A 19,146-nucleotide genomic window follows, 5' to 3' on the forward strand; every position below is an offset into this window, starting at 1 on the left:
ACTCGTGATTTTGCCACCGCCACCTTCGTGAGCGTACATCGCCAACAAATCGCCCAGCGAGCAAGGCAGAGTTTAGTGTTTATTGATATTATAATTATTTGGACATATAGATCTAAAACTAGACTCCAGACCTAGACTTCTGATTTCAGATCTAGTATAGATTTAGATTTATAATTAATGACAATAGAAACTATGAATTTAACTTTACGACTGGAGCATCGGTCCGGTCATTTCAACTTTCTCTGGTCACTGTTCATATTATAACTTTTGAATGGTGCGTTTAAAGCACTATTTTGCAAACCCTGTGGCGTATTTTAACATTGCAGTCTGTACAAATAGAATGATTTTCTTTTTTTTTTTTAAATGCACTCCATAAAGCTAATGTAGAAGATTCTATACACTTGAATAATAGAATTTGAAAAAAAAACAAAATCTTACATCCAGATTGCCATCCCCTCTCACCAGCAAACACCAACAGCCAGACACAATATCCGCCCTTACCCTGCTCTGCCCTAAAGGCCTACAGGAATTCTCACTTTTGGTAGTAGTTGACCCCCTCCTGTGTGTCTGGACAAACGTCATCCATTCAAACCACATCGCCTCGTATCTAGTGTTGCCCAGGGCGAAGTTTTATCAGTTGCCCATTTTCTTCCAGATTTCCAAGAGGCTCCTTTTTGCTGCTAATCTTGACTATTGTACAAGCATAATTTTTTTTCTTCTCTCCATATATTTCTTCTATTTTTTATGTTTTTGAATAGCTAGAGCGAAAAAAAAAAGAAAAAAATATATATTTGTGTCTAAGAAGAACAGACAAATACTCGAAGGGCCTCCAACGCCTCGCTGTGCCTCTCCAAAGCCTCAATGTGCGTCTCGCGTAAGAGCTACAGCAAACGCAAGTTCCTGGGGGGTTAACTTAGCAACTGAGCGCCATGTTTTCCTCTCACGGACCGGAAGACTCGCCAGCGCAAACGTCACTTCCGCTTCAAAGAACGCCGGGCTTTTTTTTTGGTCCGGATGGCACTCTGTTGACAAACGTCTTCATTTGCCCCCTTCATTTTTTGCCCTCGGAGAAACAATTTTTCCTGGAGATGTCCTCGCGCGGACAATATTGAGAAAATATTATTAAACCTCCCGCTGTCCCGGGAAAACTCAAGAGCGCTCACCGCACTTCTTGCGAAACCTACCCAAGGGCGTTAATTTCGGCCCAGGTCTTTTAGCAGAAATAAAAGTATGGAAGACTTCGATTGAGACATTTGACCTTGAAAGACGGAGTGGATTAAAATATGTTGTTTTTTTCTCCTAAAAGCAAAAGAGTTTAGCGCCATTAAGTTTCTTGATAACTATACGATTTATCATCTATGTGATTATTTTTAATTCATAGATGCATGATTTTATCTGATCTTATCAATTGGAGATTTCCATGACAAACTAAACAATGTAAAGACTTTGAATTAAACATCAATCCTCCCAACTAAATATTGAAAAAGGCTATATTATTATTATGGATGCTTGAATCTTGATATTCTTATGAAGTCTCCTTGATTTCCTCTATTCAGTTGCCCCCTTTTGTTTATCTTCTTTAAGTTTGAAGTTTAGAGTGGCATACTAATGCTTCTTTTATTATAGACATTATTTTGTGCTTAGACTGGCTTGATTCTGTTGGGCTAGAAAGAGGACAAAAACTTTTCTTATGTTTATCAACTTATCAACAGCTTATCAACACGTATCAACAGTTTATCAACATTTATCAATAGCTTATCAACACTTATCAATAGCCTATAAACGCTTATCAATAAATTATCAACACTTATCAATAGCCTATCAACACTTATCAATAGCTTATCACAATTATCAATAGCTTATCAACACTTATCAATAGCTTATCAACACTTACGAACATTTATCATTAGCTTATCAACACTTATCAATAGCCTATCAACATTTACCAATAGCTTATCAAAACACTTATCAATAGCTTATCACACTTATCAATAGCTTATCAACACTTATCAATAGCTTATCAACACTTACGAACATTTATCAATAGCTTATCACACTTATGAATAGCTTATCATCACTTATCAATAGCTTATCAACACTTACGAACATTTATCATTAGCTTATCAACACTTATCAATAGCCTATCAACATTTACCAATAGCTTATCAAAACACTTATCAATAGTTAAAACGTTAAAATGTTATGACAACCTTAATGTAATTATTTCCATTGCCATGTTTGCAATCATTGTATTTTTAAAATGTAAGTATTTAATTTGTACCCTTACCAATGAAATATGTATAAAAAAAAGTTTCGATTTAGAATTTTATGTATTTGTAATTTATGTGTTATTCCCATTTCGTGTTTATTCTTCATGTCTACTGTGTTTGTAAATTTGGTAACATTGTTAATACTGTTAATTTCCTTTCCAAAGAATATTGACTTGTGATTTATCTTCTTTTTTTTTTTTAATGACTTTTGGTCTTTCCTTCAGAAATGATGATTATCACTTAATAGCGCTCGAACTGTAGGCATGACAGCTGGCGGGGTTCGATACCATAGTCCCGACAGTCCGAAGTGCAACAAGGCAGCCATCTTTAGTATTTTGCATGCGTGTTCTAAACTTTTTTTCCCCCTTGGAATGAACTCTCAAATAAATTATATTTTCTCCGTGTCTAAAAAAATGCTAAATAATAATTTTCATCAGGGTTCTAATTAGATTTGTGTCGTATTAAAAGTAAATTGTTCTTCGTTAGAGGCTGCAGCATATTAACAAAGTCCAGAGAGAAAAGGAATTCCGTGATTTAATATGAAAAGGGAGATAACCAATAATATTTTTTAATTCTGATTTTCTAAATGGTTATATCTCTTATAAGCATTTCCTCTAAAAACACTATTTAGAATGGCTCGAATATTACAATATGATAACATTTATATTTTTTTCTTATTACTTGAATTATTCGTAAAATGTTGACACGAAAAAAAAAATTTAATTTGGCCGGACCACAAGTAAAAAAAAATCATTTTTTTAGGTACATAAAATATAAGGAAGCGCTTGGCTTCCGAACCTGGAACCGGTATTCGAATCCTGGTGAAGACCGTGATTTTTAATTTCAGGATCTTCGGGCGCCTCTGAGTCCACCCAGCTCTCATGGGTACCTGACATTAGTTAGGGAAAAGTAAAGGCGGTTGGTCGTTGTGCTGGTCAAATGACACCCTTGTTAACCGTAGGCCACAGAAACAGATGACCTTTACATCATCTGCCCTATAGACCACAAGGTCTGAAAGGGGAACTTTACTTTTTTTTTTTCTAAAATATAATAAAGCGTCACAGATGATTCTGTCCTTCAAAAATGGCAGTGATCATAAGCGGCCCACAATCTCACAAATAATGATCGAAAATCTACAGTGAAAATTTTGATGTATTACATTTTTATATAATCTTACTTAACATTCATCATGCTCTTATACTTTTGGCATTAATGCGAAATGACAGATCGATGTAAACCTTATTATTAAAAAGCTACAACCCTACATTTGGCGGACATCATTTAGGTGACATGATTAACTCTTTCTCTCCTAACTGACGTTACCAGCGTTGATTCCACCAGAATGTGGTAAATAATTACGGAGAGAAAGAGTTAATACAGACCATTTCTTAGCTGTGATTTATTTGATTTTCAAGTGTTAAATATTAACCAAAAAAAAAAAAAACACAAACTACTTTAAAAAGTAGGTCACAGACCTTTTGGGCAACACAGTTATTTTCAAAAAAGAAAGGGAGATTCAACTATTTGCTAATTGTAGACATTACATTGTAGACATTACATTGTAGACATTACATTGTAGACATTACATTGTAGACATTACTCAAGACATAACAAAATGATTACATTAGCCTCAATTTCTACAATTCTTTGTTGATTTCTATTCACCCAGAGAAATGGCAACGGAAATTATTTCTGATATTTCACATCAGGGCGTAAAAAAAAAGTTTGTATATAATGATAGGCGTTGTTGTTGTTGTTGTTGTTGTTGTTGTTGTTGTTTTCAAAATGTATGTTATGTTGAAAGATAAAGATACGATTAAAAAAATATAAATATGAAACTCCAGATAATCAGTTACTTTAAACATTATATCATATAAACGATGAGTGTCAGTACACAATTACTTGTAAGAGATTGTAACTGAGACGAGTGTAATGACACTATAGTTGTGCTTGTGTATGTGTGTGTGTGTGAGAGAGAGAGAGAGAGAGAGAGAGAGAGAGAGAGAGCGTGAGAGATTGAGATAGAGAAAGAGTTTATATCCAGAAAAGTGAAAGAAGTTGTGAAAGAATCAACATTAATGCCAAAGCAATGGAACAGTAGAACATAATGATTTATAAGACAATTCTATAATTTTCATAGTTGTAGCCATTATTAGTTCAGTTCGGCTTTACAACACATATTTACATTTCGATAGCAACAAAAAGTCTCAATGCATAAGTCTTAACTTTCAACAAAACAGATTTTATTTTAATGTCATATCTCTGGTAAAATATAGAACTATACACTTTTAAAAGTTTCAAAACTCCATTTTATTACTTATGGCATGAACTCTATTTATTCGTAATAAAAATATAAAAATAAACCTGCAAAATTTATCACAAAATGTACAAAAATGTTAAAAAGTATAAAGTTTTATAAGGAATGTTTACAAAACATTTGAACAAAGCCCTTTACAAAATACAATATATACACAAGACTATAGAGACGGTAATGTCTACTTTACATGGGGACATAAACAGAACAAATTCAGAGTTGTAATGTTACTTTGTATTGACATTTCACATTAGTTTATCACCTTAATGAACAACAGTGGAGTCGCTAGGGATGGTGTCATCCGGTAAGGTTAGTTAACCCGCAAACACCCAATCCAAAAATATTTATTTGTTATCTTCATTATTAAAGGTGTATACGTTATTTCAGTATCTAGCTATTATCAATTCTTTTTTTTTAAATATCTCCTTTTGAAAAAAAAGAGTTTTGTTTTCAGTTCGGTGTGACCCGGTGGGTTCCGGCCCTTTACACAACTCTTGCGACGCCACTGAGGTACAATTATAATAGCAGCTAAATAGTCTAGCACATCACACTTAACTGAACAGAATAAAAAACTGCTTCATTTTAAAGGTCTTTGTGTAAACGAGTCTAAAAATAGCAAACAACTGCAGCTATTTCACGCCGTTTTAATGTAAAACAGACCATTTTTTATTTAAGCAGATTAAACCTTTTTTTGTATGTGTTGATAGCAAAGCTTCTGAAGAGGAAGTCATTTACATTTTTACATTGAATATTGCATTATCTCTTTTATGTTACATGTTGTTATGGTCGTTACAATCTTATTTTATTAGCCCGCATACCACTCAGAGAGTTACAAAATTACGGTATATAGCGCACTGTTACACTTTTTTATTGGTATGCAAATCTCCTAGATAAATCCATTTAGGACAGAAGTATACAATAAATGTAGTCCTAATGTATATAGTTAGTTTAGCTATGCATCGCACGTGACATGTTTTGATGTTACATTTATTTAGTTAACCTTTCTAAGGTCACATATCAAAAGCTTAAATTATGCTACCTTGGGATTTGAAAGTTATACCCTACTAAGTGTATTTAAAAGATGTCTTCATGCCTATCCTATTGTATGATACCACAGACAACAGAGTTACGAATGAGATCTTAACAATTTTTTAAAAGCTTACCACGAAAGCTGAATGTGTTTGTTAAATATGCAACTAATAGGGCTGCGCTAGGTAAACATCTACTTAGGCGTCACAAGTTTAAGGCTTTAGCTTTCCCTAGAAAATTCAACTCAGTTGAAACAGTCACATAAATTATTTGAATACAGCATCTCAGAATTAATGTATACTAGCCATACATTCCAGGGAACGCTTGTGTATATAATCTAGCCAATGTTCTTAACAAATACATCTGAAGTATAAACTTCTGAATTTATCTTATCATCGATCTATGTTATAAGTTACAAAATTTTTTTCAAAAAAAAGATTCCTCCGTCAAGTACAAGGTATTAATCTAGTCTCTTATATTAGTTAGTTTAAGTCACAGGTTTGGGACTTAGGTGACTTGAAAGTTTAGCCCTTAGGTGACTGAAAGTTTAGCCCTTAGGTGACTGAAAGTTCAGCCCTTAGGTGACTGAAAGTTCAGCCCTTCAAGCTACATCTTCACAATGATATAAGCCCTAAGGAATAATCCTGGCAAATGATGATCTAATCATGGTCGTATGAACTTATTAAGTTGACTTCTCTACATGAAATTTACATGAAATTTATGCATACACACAGACACCTTAATAATTACTTGGTACATTAGAGATTTATATTTGGAAAATATATAAAGGATAATATCCGCACATAGATCATTATATATTCATTTTAGACTATAAATACACTGAAACACCTCCTGTAAACCTTCAGAGCTAATTTTGTACATGACAGGTTTTATAATGGTGGTTTGTTTGGTAAATCATTAAGTCAACAGGACATAAAGAATCATAACTAAAACAAAAGATAGGCTCAAATACTCAATGATAACCAAATTTGTATCCGTCAATATTAAAACAGTGATGTACTACACCAACTTCCGGTGATGTTTATAACACAGGGCGTACTATTTGAGATATGTATCCCTTTTTTTTTTTCAAGTTTTGAAATGTAATAAGTAACAAGTGAGAAAACAAATTCTGTTTATATCGTAATATATTAAAGTGTCTAAAAAATAATTAAAAACGGTGGGCTATTATTAAAGCAATGATTGACTGAAAAAGACTCCATTGCAAGAAATGACAGTGTTACAGAAGCCTCGTGGTACTAGTCTCACAATGAAGTTTAATTGAAGTGGAAGTACTAGAGATACATGACTGTTCCATTCAAACATCGTTATCTTTCTTGGAAACACTTTACAGACCAGTTTTGTGACTTAATCTTTTCACAATAAGATCGTGGACCTTAATTAATGGAGGATATGTGACACACCATTTCATTTCTACACGATTAGCTTTACAATTTGAGTATCGACAATCTTGGACTTGTCCCATTCCATTTCAACACGATTATCATTACAATTTGAGTATGGACTAGTGCTAGTGTCACTCCATATCTACACGATTATCATTACAATTATACTCTCGACTATCTTGTACTGGTGCTCAGACCATCAATTCCCTAGTAGCGTACTTCCTTGGAGGTCTAGAAGTTACCTTGATCTGGTTTCCGACCTCTCGGACCTCGATGATAAAGTCATCACTAGAGAATTTAGGCGCCGCTGCTGTCTCATCTGGAATGTTTGTCTCCTCAGGAGCAGGGTTAGTCAATTTAATCAACGGCGACAAAACGTTGGTCTCTTCCTCAGAGGAGGATCGTCCGTGATGTGGGCTGACGGTGCTTTCAAGTAATGGTAGGATGGGAGAAGAGAACGATGTTTTTAAAGGCTGGACTGGTGCAATGGGCGCCAAAACGCTATGCTCAAAAGGCAGCTGTTTGGTTCGCGACGAGACAGCGGATTGGGACGATATATGCGTCTTGTCACTTGTAATATCGCTGCTTCGTCTACTTTTGGTGACACTGCTGCCTTCCACGCTACCAACGCCCTTGGCGATACCTTTGCTGCCAGCAATGCTGCTGACTTGGCTGGCTTTGCGATCTTCAAAGAACACTCCTGGGTCGACTGGGATGTCTTTAGATCCACGTTCGCGCTTAAGGCTTTTACCACTTTCCGTGCTACTTCCACTAGCACTGCTGGAGCTACTCTCCAAGGAAGTAGCCGAGAGCCAATCATCTCCCTTTAGCGAAGACACGATGCTGTCAAAGCAAGTCTTCGACACAGTTGTCAGGGGCACATCACTGCTGCATGTGCTCAAGGAGCGAGCGAGAGCGTCTTTCTTCTTGGGCATGGAAAGCTCCAGAAGTTTCCAGAACCTCTCCACCTTTTTGCTGCTGCTCGGCTCCTCCTCCCCGGGCCACTCGATGTAGGTCACGGTGTTGATGATGGTCTTCAAGTTGCTGTCCATTTCCGGCATGCCGCTGATGTCTTCTAGAACGATGGGAATGATTTTGTGCTTCAACCTCAGCATCTCGTGCTGGGCCTTCTGGTACTCCATCCTGCACCATTCCGAGGCCACGTAGTTTGGGGAGAGAATCATGATTGTTCGTCGACTTCGCTCGATGGCATTAATAATGTTGTTGGCAATGGCTGGATAAAAAAGGAAAGAAATATTTGTTAGTGAGAAGAATTGGACCAAATGAAGGGGGTGGAAGAAATACTCTTATTGCTTGACAATTATAGTTAATGCAGCGTGAATTTGATTTGTTCAAAAGCAAAATAATTTAGGTTTAAATAGTCCTGAAAAATAGCAAATTTGTAAAAGTGTGATTAGAGAAAAACTAATTAAGAAACCTTTCAATCACGTTTGCTAAAGTTTTCTGCTCATATTCTAAAGTATATCTTTTGTAAACGTCCTTTAATTGAAGTAACTTATAAAAAAAAAAAACTCTTTATATCTTCTATTGTTTGTAGTCTGTTGAGGACTAAATTAGCTAAGATTGTAGCTTTATATAGTCTTATTGTATTCTAAGTACATCTACTTCAGTATAGATTCTAGATGTGATTATCGCTCTGGTTCCTATTTAGATTGAATTCAGAACCCCTACTATTATTCTGGCGTACAAGGAGCTGGTATTAGATCGTTAGTAAACAAAATTAGCCTCTTTTCTCTAGCCATGTGCAATAAACAAAATTGTTCTAAAAGCGTTGGGCTGTAATGTTAACGCTATTTTATAAAAATTGATACAATATCTTACGTTCTCCTGGTGAAAAATCCCGAAAATGAAGACACAGGCGGAAGTCAAGTTCCTTCTCCAATTTCGGGTAGAGATGTTGCAGAATAAAACGCTCATCCCTGGGGCTGGACTTGTAGGAAATGAAGGCATCATAGTCTTTGTCATCTGGGGATAATAGGAAGTAATCAAAGTTTTAATCATCTGGGGATAAGAAGGCATCATAGTCTTTGTCATCTGAGGATAATAGGAAGTAATCAAAGTTTTAATCATCTGGGGATAAGAAGGCATCATAGTTTTAGTTTCTCTGGGGATAAAAAGAAACCATCAATATGATATATATATCACTTTCACCTTAACATAACCCTTGGTCTATTGTACCTTTGGGGCACCAAACAGGAACTGTCAACCGTCATTCCCCATTCCTCTATGTTCTTTACCTTGATTTAGGTGAGGTAAATTCAGTGATTTAGATGAGATAGGTGAGATCCAAGATGTAAGTAAGAACAATGTAAAAGATGTGAAACACTGCAATTTTGTGAATGGAAGGCATTACTTTTATCAGTATGTTAGAACCGAGCTGGTATTCATTCTCTGGCGCTGGGTCGAGTTCCGTAAAAGAGAAACAAAATTCGGTGCATTCTCTTTAACAGTTTCCACTGAGGAATTTTCTGTTGAAGTGGCAGGTCTGCAGCAGTACCGCCCTCTGACAGGCAACGATAATGTTCCTATTTTTCTTGGTAGCCATTAACGACTTTTGACAATCAGATTTAAAATGAACTCTAAATTGCCTCCCTTCTTCTAGTTTAGTCTTCAGTCAGTCACAATGGTGACTTCAATTCGACCTATCCTTCTACAAAATAAAATGCATTGTTGTGAAAAAGAAACATTACGAAGAGCTGAAGGAGAAGCGGGACTTTAGTAGAAGACACTTAAAGACAAAAAAAAAGTAAAAACAAAGTCATGATGAGTAAGTCAACAAAGGTTAAAAACATTTCTGTCAAGTCGTGTGATAAATGAAGCATGACGCAAAGGGGAGACAACGACACTGCCATGGATTAAAGCTCTTTGGTAAACATTAGACTATAAATTTATCAACTAAACAAACATACATTCTGCAGCCAGGATTATGCAAATTATGAAAAGTGAAATTATTTCACTTAAAAAAATGGCTCGCCGTCAACTTTAATGATCGTGTCGTTATGGCACACTCATTGCATAAATAGCAACATTCTTATTGTTCAACGGTTCTGATGTTATTTTCAGGCTATCAGATAATGTAAGAAATCTATTTAGTGTCTCAGTACGCCCTCTAGCCTTAAGGACATTTTTTTTTTTACATTATCGGAGTCTATATGTTTTTCTTAATTTCTAAAACGCTCAAATTGTATAATGTAGCAAAATCTTTAAGCCTTTCTCAAAGCTGCTGAGCGTTGTTATACATAATCTCAAGATAGGTATTCCAGAATGCTAGCGTCCATGGAGACGGAAGAAGAACGAAAACTCTGAATCAACATCTGTTGCATTGCGGCTATAGCCAAAGCTGGGAAAGGCTTCGGGAGTCAACCTTGAGGTTGCAGCTTGGGACAACGTCTACATCATGGCAGATCCTGCGTCACGGCTGATCCCAAGCTATATCAGCAACTGCCGTACCTTTGGCCACATCAGCTGGATGAAGAGGTGAGAACTGCTGTGTGGGTCACATCGTTTCGACTGATGCCCAGACCTTCATCTCATTTCTGTAGATAACATAGTTACTTATCAACTGAAAACCACCGATGAAATAGTTCCATTTCTAGTCCAGCAATACAATATATAATATATATATGTAAATGTCGCTTAAGTCTAGTAGTCTATAATGCTTATCAAACCGAAGGGACATACGGTCTAGAGACATTTATCATGACGAAATGTATAGAACAGGCTACAAGATTACAACATAATAAAATGCATTACATTGTTTCATTATATGAACTTTTATTATTTAAAAAAAAATGATAACATTAACGTATGTTTTCTATAAAGCAAAAATGTTGAGTGGAATACCTCTTGACTATCTATTAAAGGGGCTTGAGTTAGAATCCCAAACTTGAGCTGAGTTGTTTTTTTTTTTACTGAGCGCATAAATGTAACACAAAAAAACCTTCACCTAAATATAATTTACCACACCTCACCCCCAACAGGTGCACACGTGAGATTGGACCATAGCGCACTGGGCATGAACGCTGCGCTATGCAAAAATAAGTTTTTAACTAGCAAAATATAAAAAATCCTTTAAAAAAAAAACTTATCCAAAGGGGAAGAGCTCTGCGCTTAAATTGTATCTATCAGTAATGCTCAAGTTTTCCCTTAAAGAAAAAAAAGTAAAGTTCCCCCTTTCAGACCTTGTGGTCTATAAGGCAGATAGTGTAAAGGTCATCTGTTATTTCCATTATTAGATATCAAACAAAATAATTAATTACCAATAATTAATTTACTAATTAAGTTTTTTTGTATTGATTCATGTTTTTTTTAGGTCCAATAAATTATTTAAGTATCAAGTGGATTGGAGAATGCGTGAAGGAGAAATAGCGTTAACAATTGATTAAGAGAACTAAACCCAACACATTTATGCCTATCTGTGAATACTGAAGGATTAGTTTCCCTTAATGGTATTAAACACAATAATTAATTACCAGTAATAAATTGTCTAATCGGTTACTTTTGTTTTTTTTTTTAATTAATTCATGTCTTGTCAATGCCAATGAATAGATGTGCTGAGTTTCAACTCGATCCGAGAATGTGTGTGGGAGAAATAACGTGTACACACATTTTTACCAGACACACAGAGTGAGTTGATAAAAGCTTTGTAAAAAGGCTGATAATTTCATGACGCTGTAAAATATTGATATAGAGCTTCTTCTTACTTCCAAATCAAGTAACTAAATACACATTTCGCTAGGCAATATTGGGTGCGTGGACATCGGCTTGGGATTCTGCTACCTGCGTATTCACTAAAAGTTTTTGTAGCACAGAGACATGTCCCTTAAGTCTGTTGTCAGGTGTGGTGGTGGCAGTAAACACGTGGGCCATTAGGAAGAGAAGCGGCGGGAGACTAAGACCGGGGCCTAAGAACAACAATTTGTCAACAACACCTGTCACATACTGTCATAGAACGTCAGACAACAAAAACTTATTAGAAAAGGCTGCATCTTAAGTTATAGCACGCTGCATGGCAGACAAACTGGGCAAGTTAGAAATGTAGCAAATCAAAAAATACGTTTTTTAACTGGGAACCAGTGCATGGCTGAAGGTTATCAAATAGTAAGCGTTCTCTACGAAGGGACATCCATGATTTCAATAATATTTAAGTTTCTCGTGTTTCGTATCTGGCAAAATGCATGTTAAAAAAACAAGAATCAGTGGCACTTAATGATCTATAATTACTATATCTATTAAAGATGTATAAGATTAAAGCATGATTTCTTTTCAAAGCAAAGTAAAAGTTCAGAAATATTCAATATTTTTCCACCACAAAAAGTACACACAAAAGTTGTATATGATGTCAATTTAGATTTTAGATAATAAGTACCGTGACCGGTGCAGTAGTTTCTTGGTAATTAACCGAATTAGCAAAATTATAGAGTTTGATTTTTAAACAGTTGTACAATGCTAAAGCAGTATTCCAGACATGGGTTTGGTGGTATTTGATATTGTGTTATTTGTTTTAAGGCAGATGAAAAGGAATGTGTGTTTATTTGTGTTTATATATGTATGAAGGGTATGTATTTAGGTTATGCATGTGTAAGTACATTTGTGTATTTACTTTTATTCCCGGTTAGCTATTTATTCGTTTTTGATGTGCTATTCTTATATCTTATTTATGGCTTTGAATAATCCATCACATCTTATCTTATCTTATATAACACAGACGCTACTTCAAAAAAGATGATGATTACGTCCTACGCGTAATGCATTTAGTCATGCATATTAACCAATGACTTAAATTCTGCCAAGTCACTGGTTTTCCTGGCTAGCAACCCATTGCATGCTCTAATAGCACTAGGGAGGAAGGAGTATTTGTACACATTTGTCCTAGATGAAGGGTAGACTGATGGTTTCAGTAACTATTTGGTATGTAGGTGCGGTCATGCATGTGTTAGTGTGTAAGTGTTGGTGTGTATTTGCTTTTAATATTGGTGGGTTATCCTTTAGTTGTTGATATGCTAATCATTGTATCATTTTTCTGTCTCTGATGGTTTCAATAGTGTTGTAGTATGTCTTTGCTATTAAATTTTTTTTTTATTTTTATTATTATTATATTTTTGTTAAGTAATTAAGTATAGGTTAATCATATTTCAAATTCTCTCTTTAATTCTTTATGATTTAATATTTGTGAAATGTGAGAACTTACAAATACAAATTTAATTTTTAAAAAATAAATAAAAAGCCCACAGAAGAGGCAGGAGGGCCCAAAAAAGAGACATATAAAGCCCCAAAAAAGAGGCAAAGAGAAGAGGTTAAGGTCCAAGGATTCCTATGCTGACAAAGCTAAAATTGAATAGCGCAAATTCTGAGGTTTCCTTAAAAAAAGAAAGTTTAAAAAAAAATAAATAAAGTGATTATTAAAAATATCAAAACTTAAATGAAAGATAACAGTAGGAATCTCTTCATATCAACGGAGGTAGATTATTGCAGGAAAACAGCTAGAGTGATGGACGTAACCTATCTGATTATAACATTTAAAAAGAGTCTACCCTTCCTCTAGTGCTGAGACATAGAGGTACTAATAAGAATCTCCAGAAGAAGAACTACACAACTCCTAGGAAAAGTAAGCACAAGAAGATGAAGTTCAAGCTTGCTGTGCTGAAATATAAGGTTGATGAGTATGACAAAATCACCCGCCTTCGTCGTGAGTGCCCCAACAGATACTGTAGCGCTGGTGTGCTCATGGCTTCTCATTTAGACAGACAGTACCGGGGTAATTGTGGCCTTCCCCATGTCCTTATCAAGCCAGAGGAAGACGCAGAAACACAAACTGCACTTGTTTTAAATATTAAATTTCAAAATCTTAAAAAAAAAACTTTTTTAAATGGCGACTGTGTCTCTTCTACGAAATTGCTGAAGGTGCTCCCGCTAGCTCCTGCAGATGCAACCACTTAGTTCTGAATCAATTAATCTTGTCATTTACTGCTAGTTCCGCTCTGGAAACTATTGAATAGTTTCGTGCTAGGAAAGGACCTTTCACTCCAGAGAAGACATGAAAAGGTCAGCTAATTACAGCTTCAACACATTGAAAACGTGAGCGTATAATAGCTCTAGGCATGGTTGGCCTCATGCCAGCTGCTTTGTTTATTCAGGTATCTACAACGAACCATTTGCTCAGATTTGTTTACCCCCATGGTTTCTGGTGAATCGATGAAGTGCTGAAAGATTACCTAGTGAAATTTTTGCTCTGATTTTGGCAAAAGTTTTTGTATCTTCTGACTGTCATTGGTTTTGCTGGTCTAGTCAACTTTAATTTCAATGACGTTGGTGTGTGCAAAGTCATTAAGATGCTCTGTTTCTTGTAACGCTTTTGTCGCACTGTTGAATGTAGTTGTACTCTTTAAGATCTGGATATTGTGTGGAATGCTGCGCTACATTGACTTTCTGCTGCATTAACATAATCAATTGATCTTTTTTTTTCATATGATTCAATTATAATTCAAAACTTATTTACACTTCAGATGTGTTTTGTTGTAGGTTCCTGGAAAGTCACTATTCTGTGTTGGCTTATTATTTTGGCTATTTTGTGTTAGTAATAGTAATTTAGTTTTTTTTTTACCTAAGCTTTGGCGGTTCAAACAAAAATTAAATCAATATTGTGGATCCATTTTTATTGTACAGATACAAGGAAGAGAATTGTATGCCATAAACATTATGTCAAATGTGTAATAAGTTCGGAGTAAGGGTTGGGGTAAGAGTTAGCTTTGAAACTAAGATCTAAGAAACTATTTCATTACCATCATCCTCGTATTCCTGGAAGTAGAATATCAGCTGCCTGATGGGTAACCATTGACGTCTCCAGAGGACGTAGGGTAGGACGATAAACACGACAGCGATGCAGACCGCAGCCATGATGGCTATCAGAGCCACCTCCCAGACTTTTAGATTGTTGACGCCAACAGCAACCTCTGGAATGGCAGAAACAGGCATTGTTATTGTCTTCATTATAGTCATTCTACACTAATCAATGTATACACTAAAAGAGATACAAGACACCGAAATCAAACACCCACAAAAACTCTTTTGTTCCCCAGGCAATCAAATCATTAAATACAATTGAACCATCTGATATAAACATTTCACATGAAAATTTTGAATGACTCTGGTGTGAATGTATATTGTGGTTTTCTATAGTTAAAGAGCGTAAAGCGCTTGCCTTCCGAACCGCGAGTCCTGGATTCAAATCCTGGTAGGACTGGAATTAGTAATGCTTTACGTTTTTAGGTTCTCAGTAGTTTGAGGTGAACACAAACAGATTCCCGTTTTTTTATTCTAAGTGCCACTGCAAATTATAAAGAGCTACACCTTAGGAGCCGCGGTGGCTGAGCGGTAAAGCGCTTGGTTTCCGCGTTCGAATCTTGGTGAAGACTGTGACTTTTAATTTAGGAATCTTTGGGCGCCTTTGAGTCCACCCACCTCTAATGGGTACTGACATTAGTTGGGGAAACGTAAAGGCGGTAGGTCGTTGTTGTCACAGTCTTAGTTGACATTGCATGATCTAAAGTTCACGTCATGTTAATAGTTTAAAAGACACGTGGAATTCCTGATGTAGAAAACAGGAAGTAGAATGAAAAGTTGACTTTGGGTCAGTCAAGTCAAGTAAGTAAGGTCTTGCTCCCGGTACAGGAAGGTTGGACGTTCCCTCCTGGACTGGTGTATATATATGCATATAGCATGAAAGTCGAAGGACTAGTCATGGTCGATTGATAATATTTGAGAGTTGATTTCATTATGTGCTTATTGGATATTAAGGTATTATTCGTATTTCAATGGATATCTATAGTTGAAGCTCCAGTGTCACTAGTAGTAATTGTTCTTATTGTTTGTTACCCGCTGAGATGCGGACGTGATTTGTTGTTAACGTATTGGATACTTTTGATACCGCTGTTATGCGGATAGGATTATTATATCTTGACTTGTAGCACTAACAAGGAGTGCAGTATATTATTATTATGTTGTAAATAAAATCTTCATGTTGTCTGCTGAACGGACTTGAGTCAGTCGTATAGTGTTTGTCTCGTCACGTGTCTAGAGCACTTCAGGAAGTAAGAACCCAGTATTACACCATTCAATCAGTCTCTGGTATTCGTCTTGTCATTCATTGACAGTTGTGCTGACCACATAACACCCTCGTTAACCGTAGGACACAGAGACAGATGACCTTTACATCATCTGCCCTATAGTCCACAAGGTATGAAATGGAAACTTTACTTTTTACTTATAGTAAATCATGTTTTGTTTGATGTAATGCACAAATTGTAAGAGAGATTTCTTGGCAGATAATAAAGATTATTATTATTATTATTATTATTATTATGTTAGAAATGAACGATTATTCATTCTCTGGCGCTGCCAGGGTCGAGTTTCGTTAAAGAGAAACAACATTCATTATAGTCCCTTTAACAGTTTCCACTGAAGAAATTTTTTGGTGATTTGGCAGGTCTGCAGCAGTACCGCCGTCTGACAGGCAACGAGAAAGTTCCTAGGAATGTGAATGGCCTTGAAGATATCTGTGAGGTCAGTTGTTATTATCCCCTCGATTGATATGGTTATTTTGGTTAACTTACATAAACGCTTAGTCTCTAAGTCTAGGTTTTCATATTTTCTTTGGTTTTCTATTTCAGATTTTTTTTTTAATTATGAGATAGTGGTACGGAGATGTCAATAATGGATTGATTCAATAAATAATAGTGCAAAGTTTTAACTTGATTCGAGAAAGGGAAATGGGAGAAAAAAACATGTTCAAACTTTTTACCAGACAGAGTGAGTTGATAGAAGCTTTGTACAAAAAAAAGATATAGAATGTATATGTCGGACATAGTAGTAAGGCAACCTTGAAGACACGCACATTTTAATGAAACTCATCAAGAGTAATGACATTGACACTCATCAAATTAAAACTTTTAGCACCAAAGATGCTCGGGACCTCACATAGGCAACAGGTCTGAACCACGTGACATAGAGCTATCGGGTCTCCACTGGCCACAGGCCTGTAACACGTGACATCGACCTATCCGGTCTCCTCTGGCCACAGGTCTGTACCACGTGAAATCGAGCTATCGGGTCTCCACTGGCCACAGGTCTGTACCCACGTGACATCGAGCTATCAGGTCTCCACTGACCACAGGTTGAGACCTCAAAGGTCAGTGTTGAGGCCTTCTATAACGCACAGAGGCGGCACCCTTAGGATCTCGATAAAAATCCCAGTCCCTTACCATTGTTCGAGCCCGGGGACCTCCGGTTCGTAAGCCAAGCACTTTACCACTCAGCCACCACGCAAGAACCAAGCAAATTATGCACAAGTTTTAAGCCTAGAAATGTCTAAACATTTGCTTCATCATGAAACTAATGTAAGTCCATGCTCTTGCAATCTCTCTTCTCTAATGCCAAGGTAAAAATGACATGTTTCAACATCAGTTCGACTAATCTCAGGGATAAAGCTGTTAATCTCCTCTTTCTACTTCTAACAACTACAAAATCTATGATAAATCCAAGCGTTTAAATATGTTTTGATTTCACTGTTAGTGGCTTATTAACTATTGTATTTGTCAATGTGGTTGAGCAGAGCTAGATGTCCGAATTGATATATCAGTTCAAACAAGTATTATGTGAAAACAGCGAATCCTAAATAGGATGTGTTACTAACTCTATGCAAATCCCTGTCTCCGCAACATGCACTCGAAAATGACTTCCGCCTAATCACAGAGCGTAAACGTCAGAAGCAGACGAGCAAGGCAGAAGTTGAGACATCAAGACAGACGTTTGATGTTCAGGGGTTCCCAAATCTTGCTCCGATCAACGTGAATTGTTAATATGGAAAATTCACTAACAATGGCATCAATACGCGTCCTATAATGTCAAGCTTTGTGTTAGACACTTTGCTTCCAGTCTCGTCTGCATAGCTCGTGCCGAAATGTTTTCATTGTTTGAACGCAAGAGAAAGAAACAGATTTAGAACCTTTGGTCTGACTATGCGAAAGTCTGGTTCAGAGAGTGCGGTAACATAGCTAGTTGATAGTACCAGTTAGTTCTCGGTATTATTTCAGAGAGGTACTTCAGAGTAATTGAATCTCTTCGAGCATCATCTTTATCGAAATCCCGAGAGAGGGTTTCAGAGGTTTAGATACTCTGTTCCAAAATCTTTGGACAAAAACCTTGCATAATGCACGAATGTCTGCATATTAATCAAGATCACATGGCTTCTCTTTGATACGAATTATTATATTATATATATATAGATTTCGTCCATCGTGTTTCGACGGTGGCTACCTTTGTGATCTCGAAATATTCGGCATGCTGAGCAGTGGTGGAGATGGTGTCATTGTCCTTTCTTGGTTTACCTTTTGTTGTTGTGGCCCGCGATACGAGTGTCGGAAATTAAAATGGCCTAATAGGGTTGAGCATCACTGATCTCTACAATTAAAGATCTTTAAGACTTACTCGTGATTTCTTTTCATCGCAAAGCTCAGAAAAATTCAATGCTTCTCTCACCACAAAAAAAATATACTCAAAAGTTGTATATTAAATCAATTTTAGAAGAAATGTTTTTGTCGGAAAAAGACCTAGGTTTGCCTTTATCCCTCCTTTAAAAGCATTCCACCCAAGGATTCCTATGATGATAAAGCTAAAACTGAATAGCGCAAATTCTGAGGTTTCCTTTAAAAAAAAATACTTTTTAATATGCTAATCCTTATATTATTATTCTGTCTCTGATGTGTTAAATAGTTATGTAGTATGTCTTTGCTATTAAATAATATTTTCATTACTATTAAAAAAAAAAAAAATCACACTTGATGACTACGGAATGTAAAATAAAAAAAAACATTCCACCTAAAAACTTAAGTTTAGGATACCTTTAAATATACATTGCTAAGAACCATAACTCGAGTTCCAAATCCCTGATTCTCTAGAAATTGTTACTTTTCAAAAATATTAATATTAAAAGAATTTAACTAAATTTTTTAGCTTTAATCCTCTTGAAAATGAAGCTTGAACTCAGTTCAGCCAGCTCTTATAGAACCTCTCTCTATACCCATCATCTGTTAAGTTGTATCCTTTCATT

At 36.0% G+C, this 19,146-nt stretch overlaps 2 protein-coding genes across 2 annotated transcripts in view; one reads left to right on the top strand and one right to left on the bottom strand.

The window, feature by feature from the left end:
- Positions 1-4,321: 4,321 nt before the first annotated feature.
- LOC106080152 (uncharacterized) overlaps positions 4,322-19,146 on the bottom strand; it is a 36,990-nt gene continuing 22,165 nt past the window's right edge. The window contains exons 4-6 of the mRNA XM_056029672.1: positions 14,822-14,992; positions 8,862-9,005; positions 4,322-8,253 (exon numbers count right to left, since the gene is read on the bottom strand). Coding sequence (XP_055885647.1) covers positions 7,211-8,253; positions 8,862-9,005; positions 14,822-14,992 — 1,358 coding nt within the window. The 3' untranslated portion in view covers positions 4,322-7,210. The remainder of the gene's footprint in view (positions 8,254-8,861; positions 9,006-14,821; positions 14,993-19,146) is intronic.
- LOC129926387 (succinate dehydrogenase [ubiquinone] cytochrome b small subunit A, mitochondrial-like) lies at positions 13,909-14,389 on the top strand. Its single transcript, XM_056029995.1, is given in 2 exon segments — positions 13,909-13,982; positions 13,984-14,389. Coding segments are annotated over 2 exon segments (480 nt in total).

This window comes from Biomphalaria glabrata, chromosome 5, assembly GCF_947242115.1.
Source record: "Biomphalaria glabrata chromosome 5, xgBioGlab47.1, whole genome shotgun sequence".
Classification (NCBI taxonomy): Eukaryota; Metazoa; Mollusca; class Gastropoda; family Planorbidae; genus Biomphalaria; species Biomphalaria glabrata.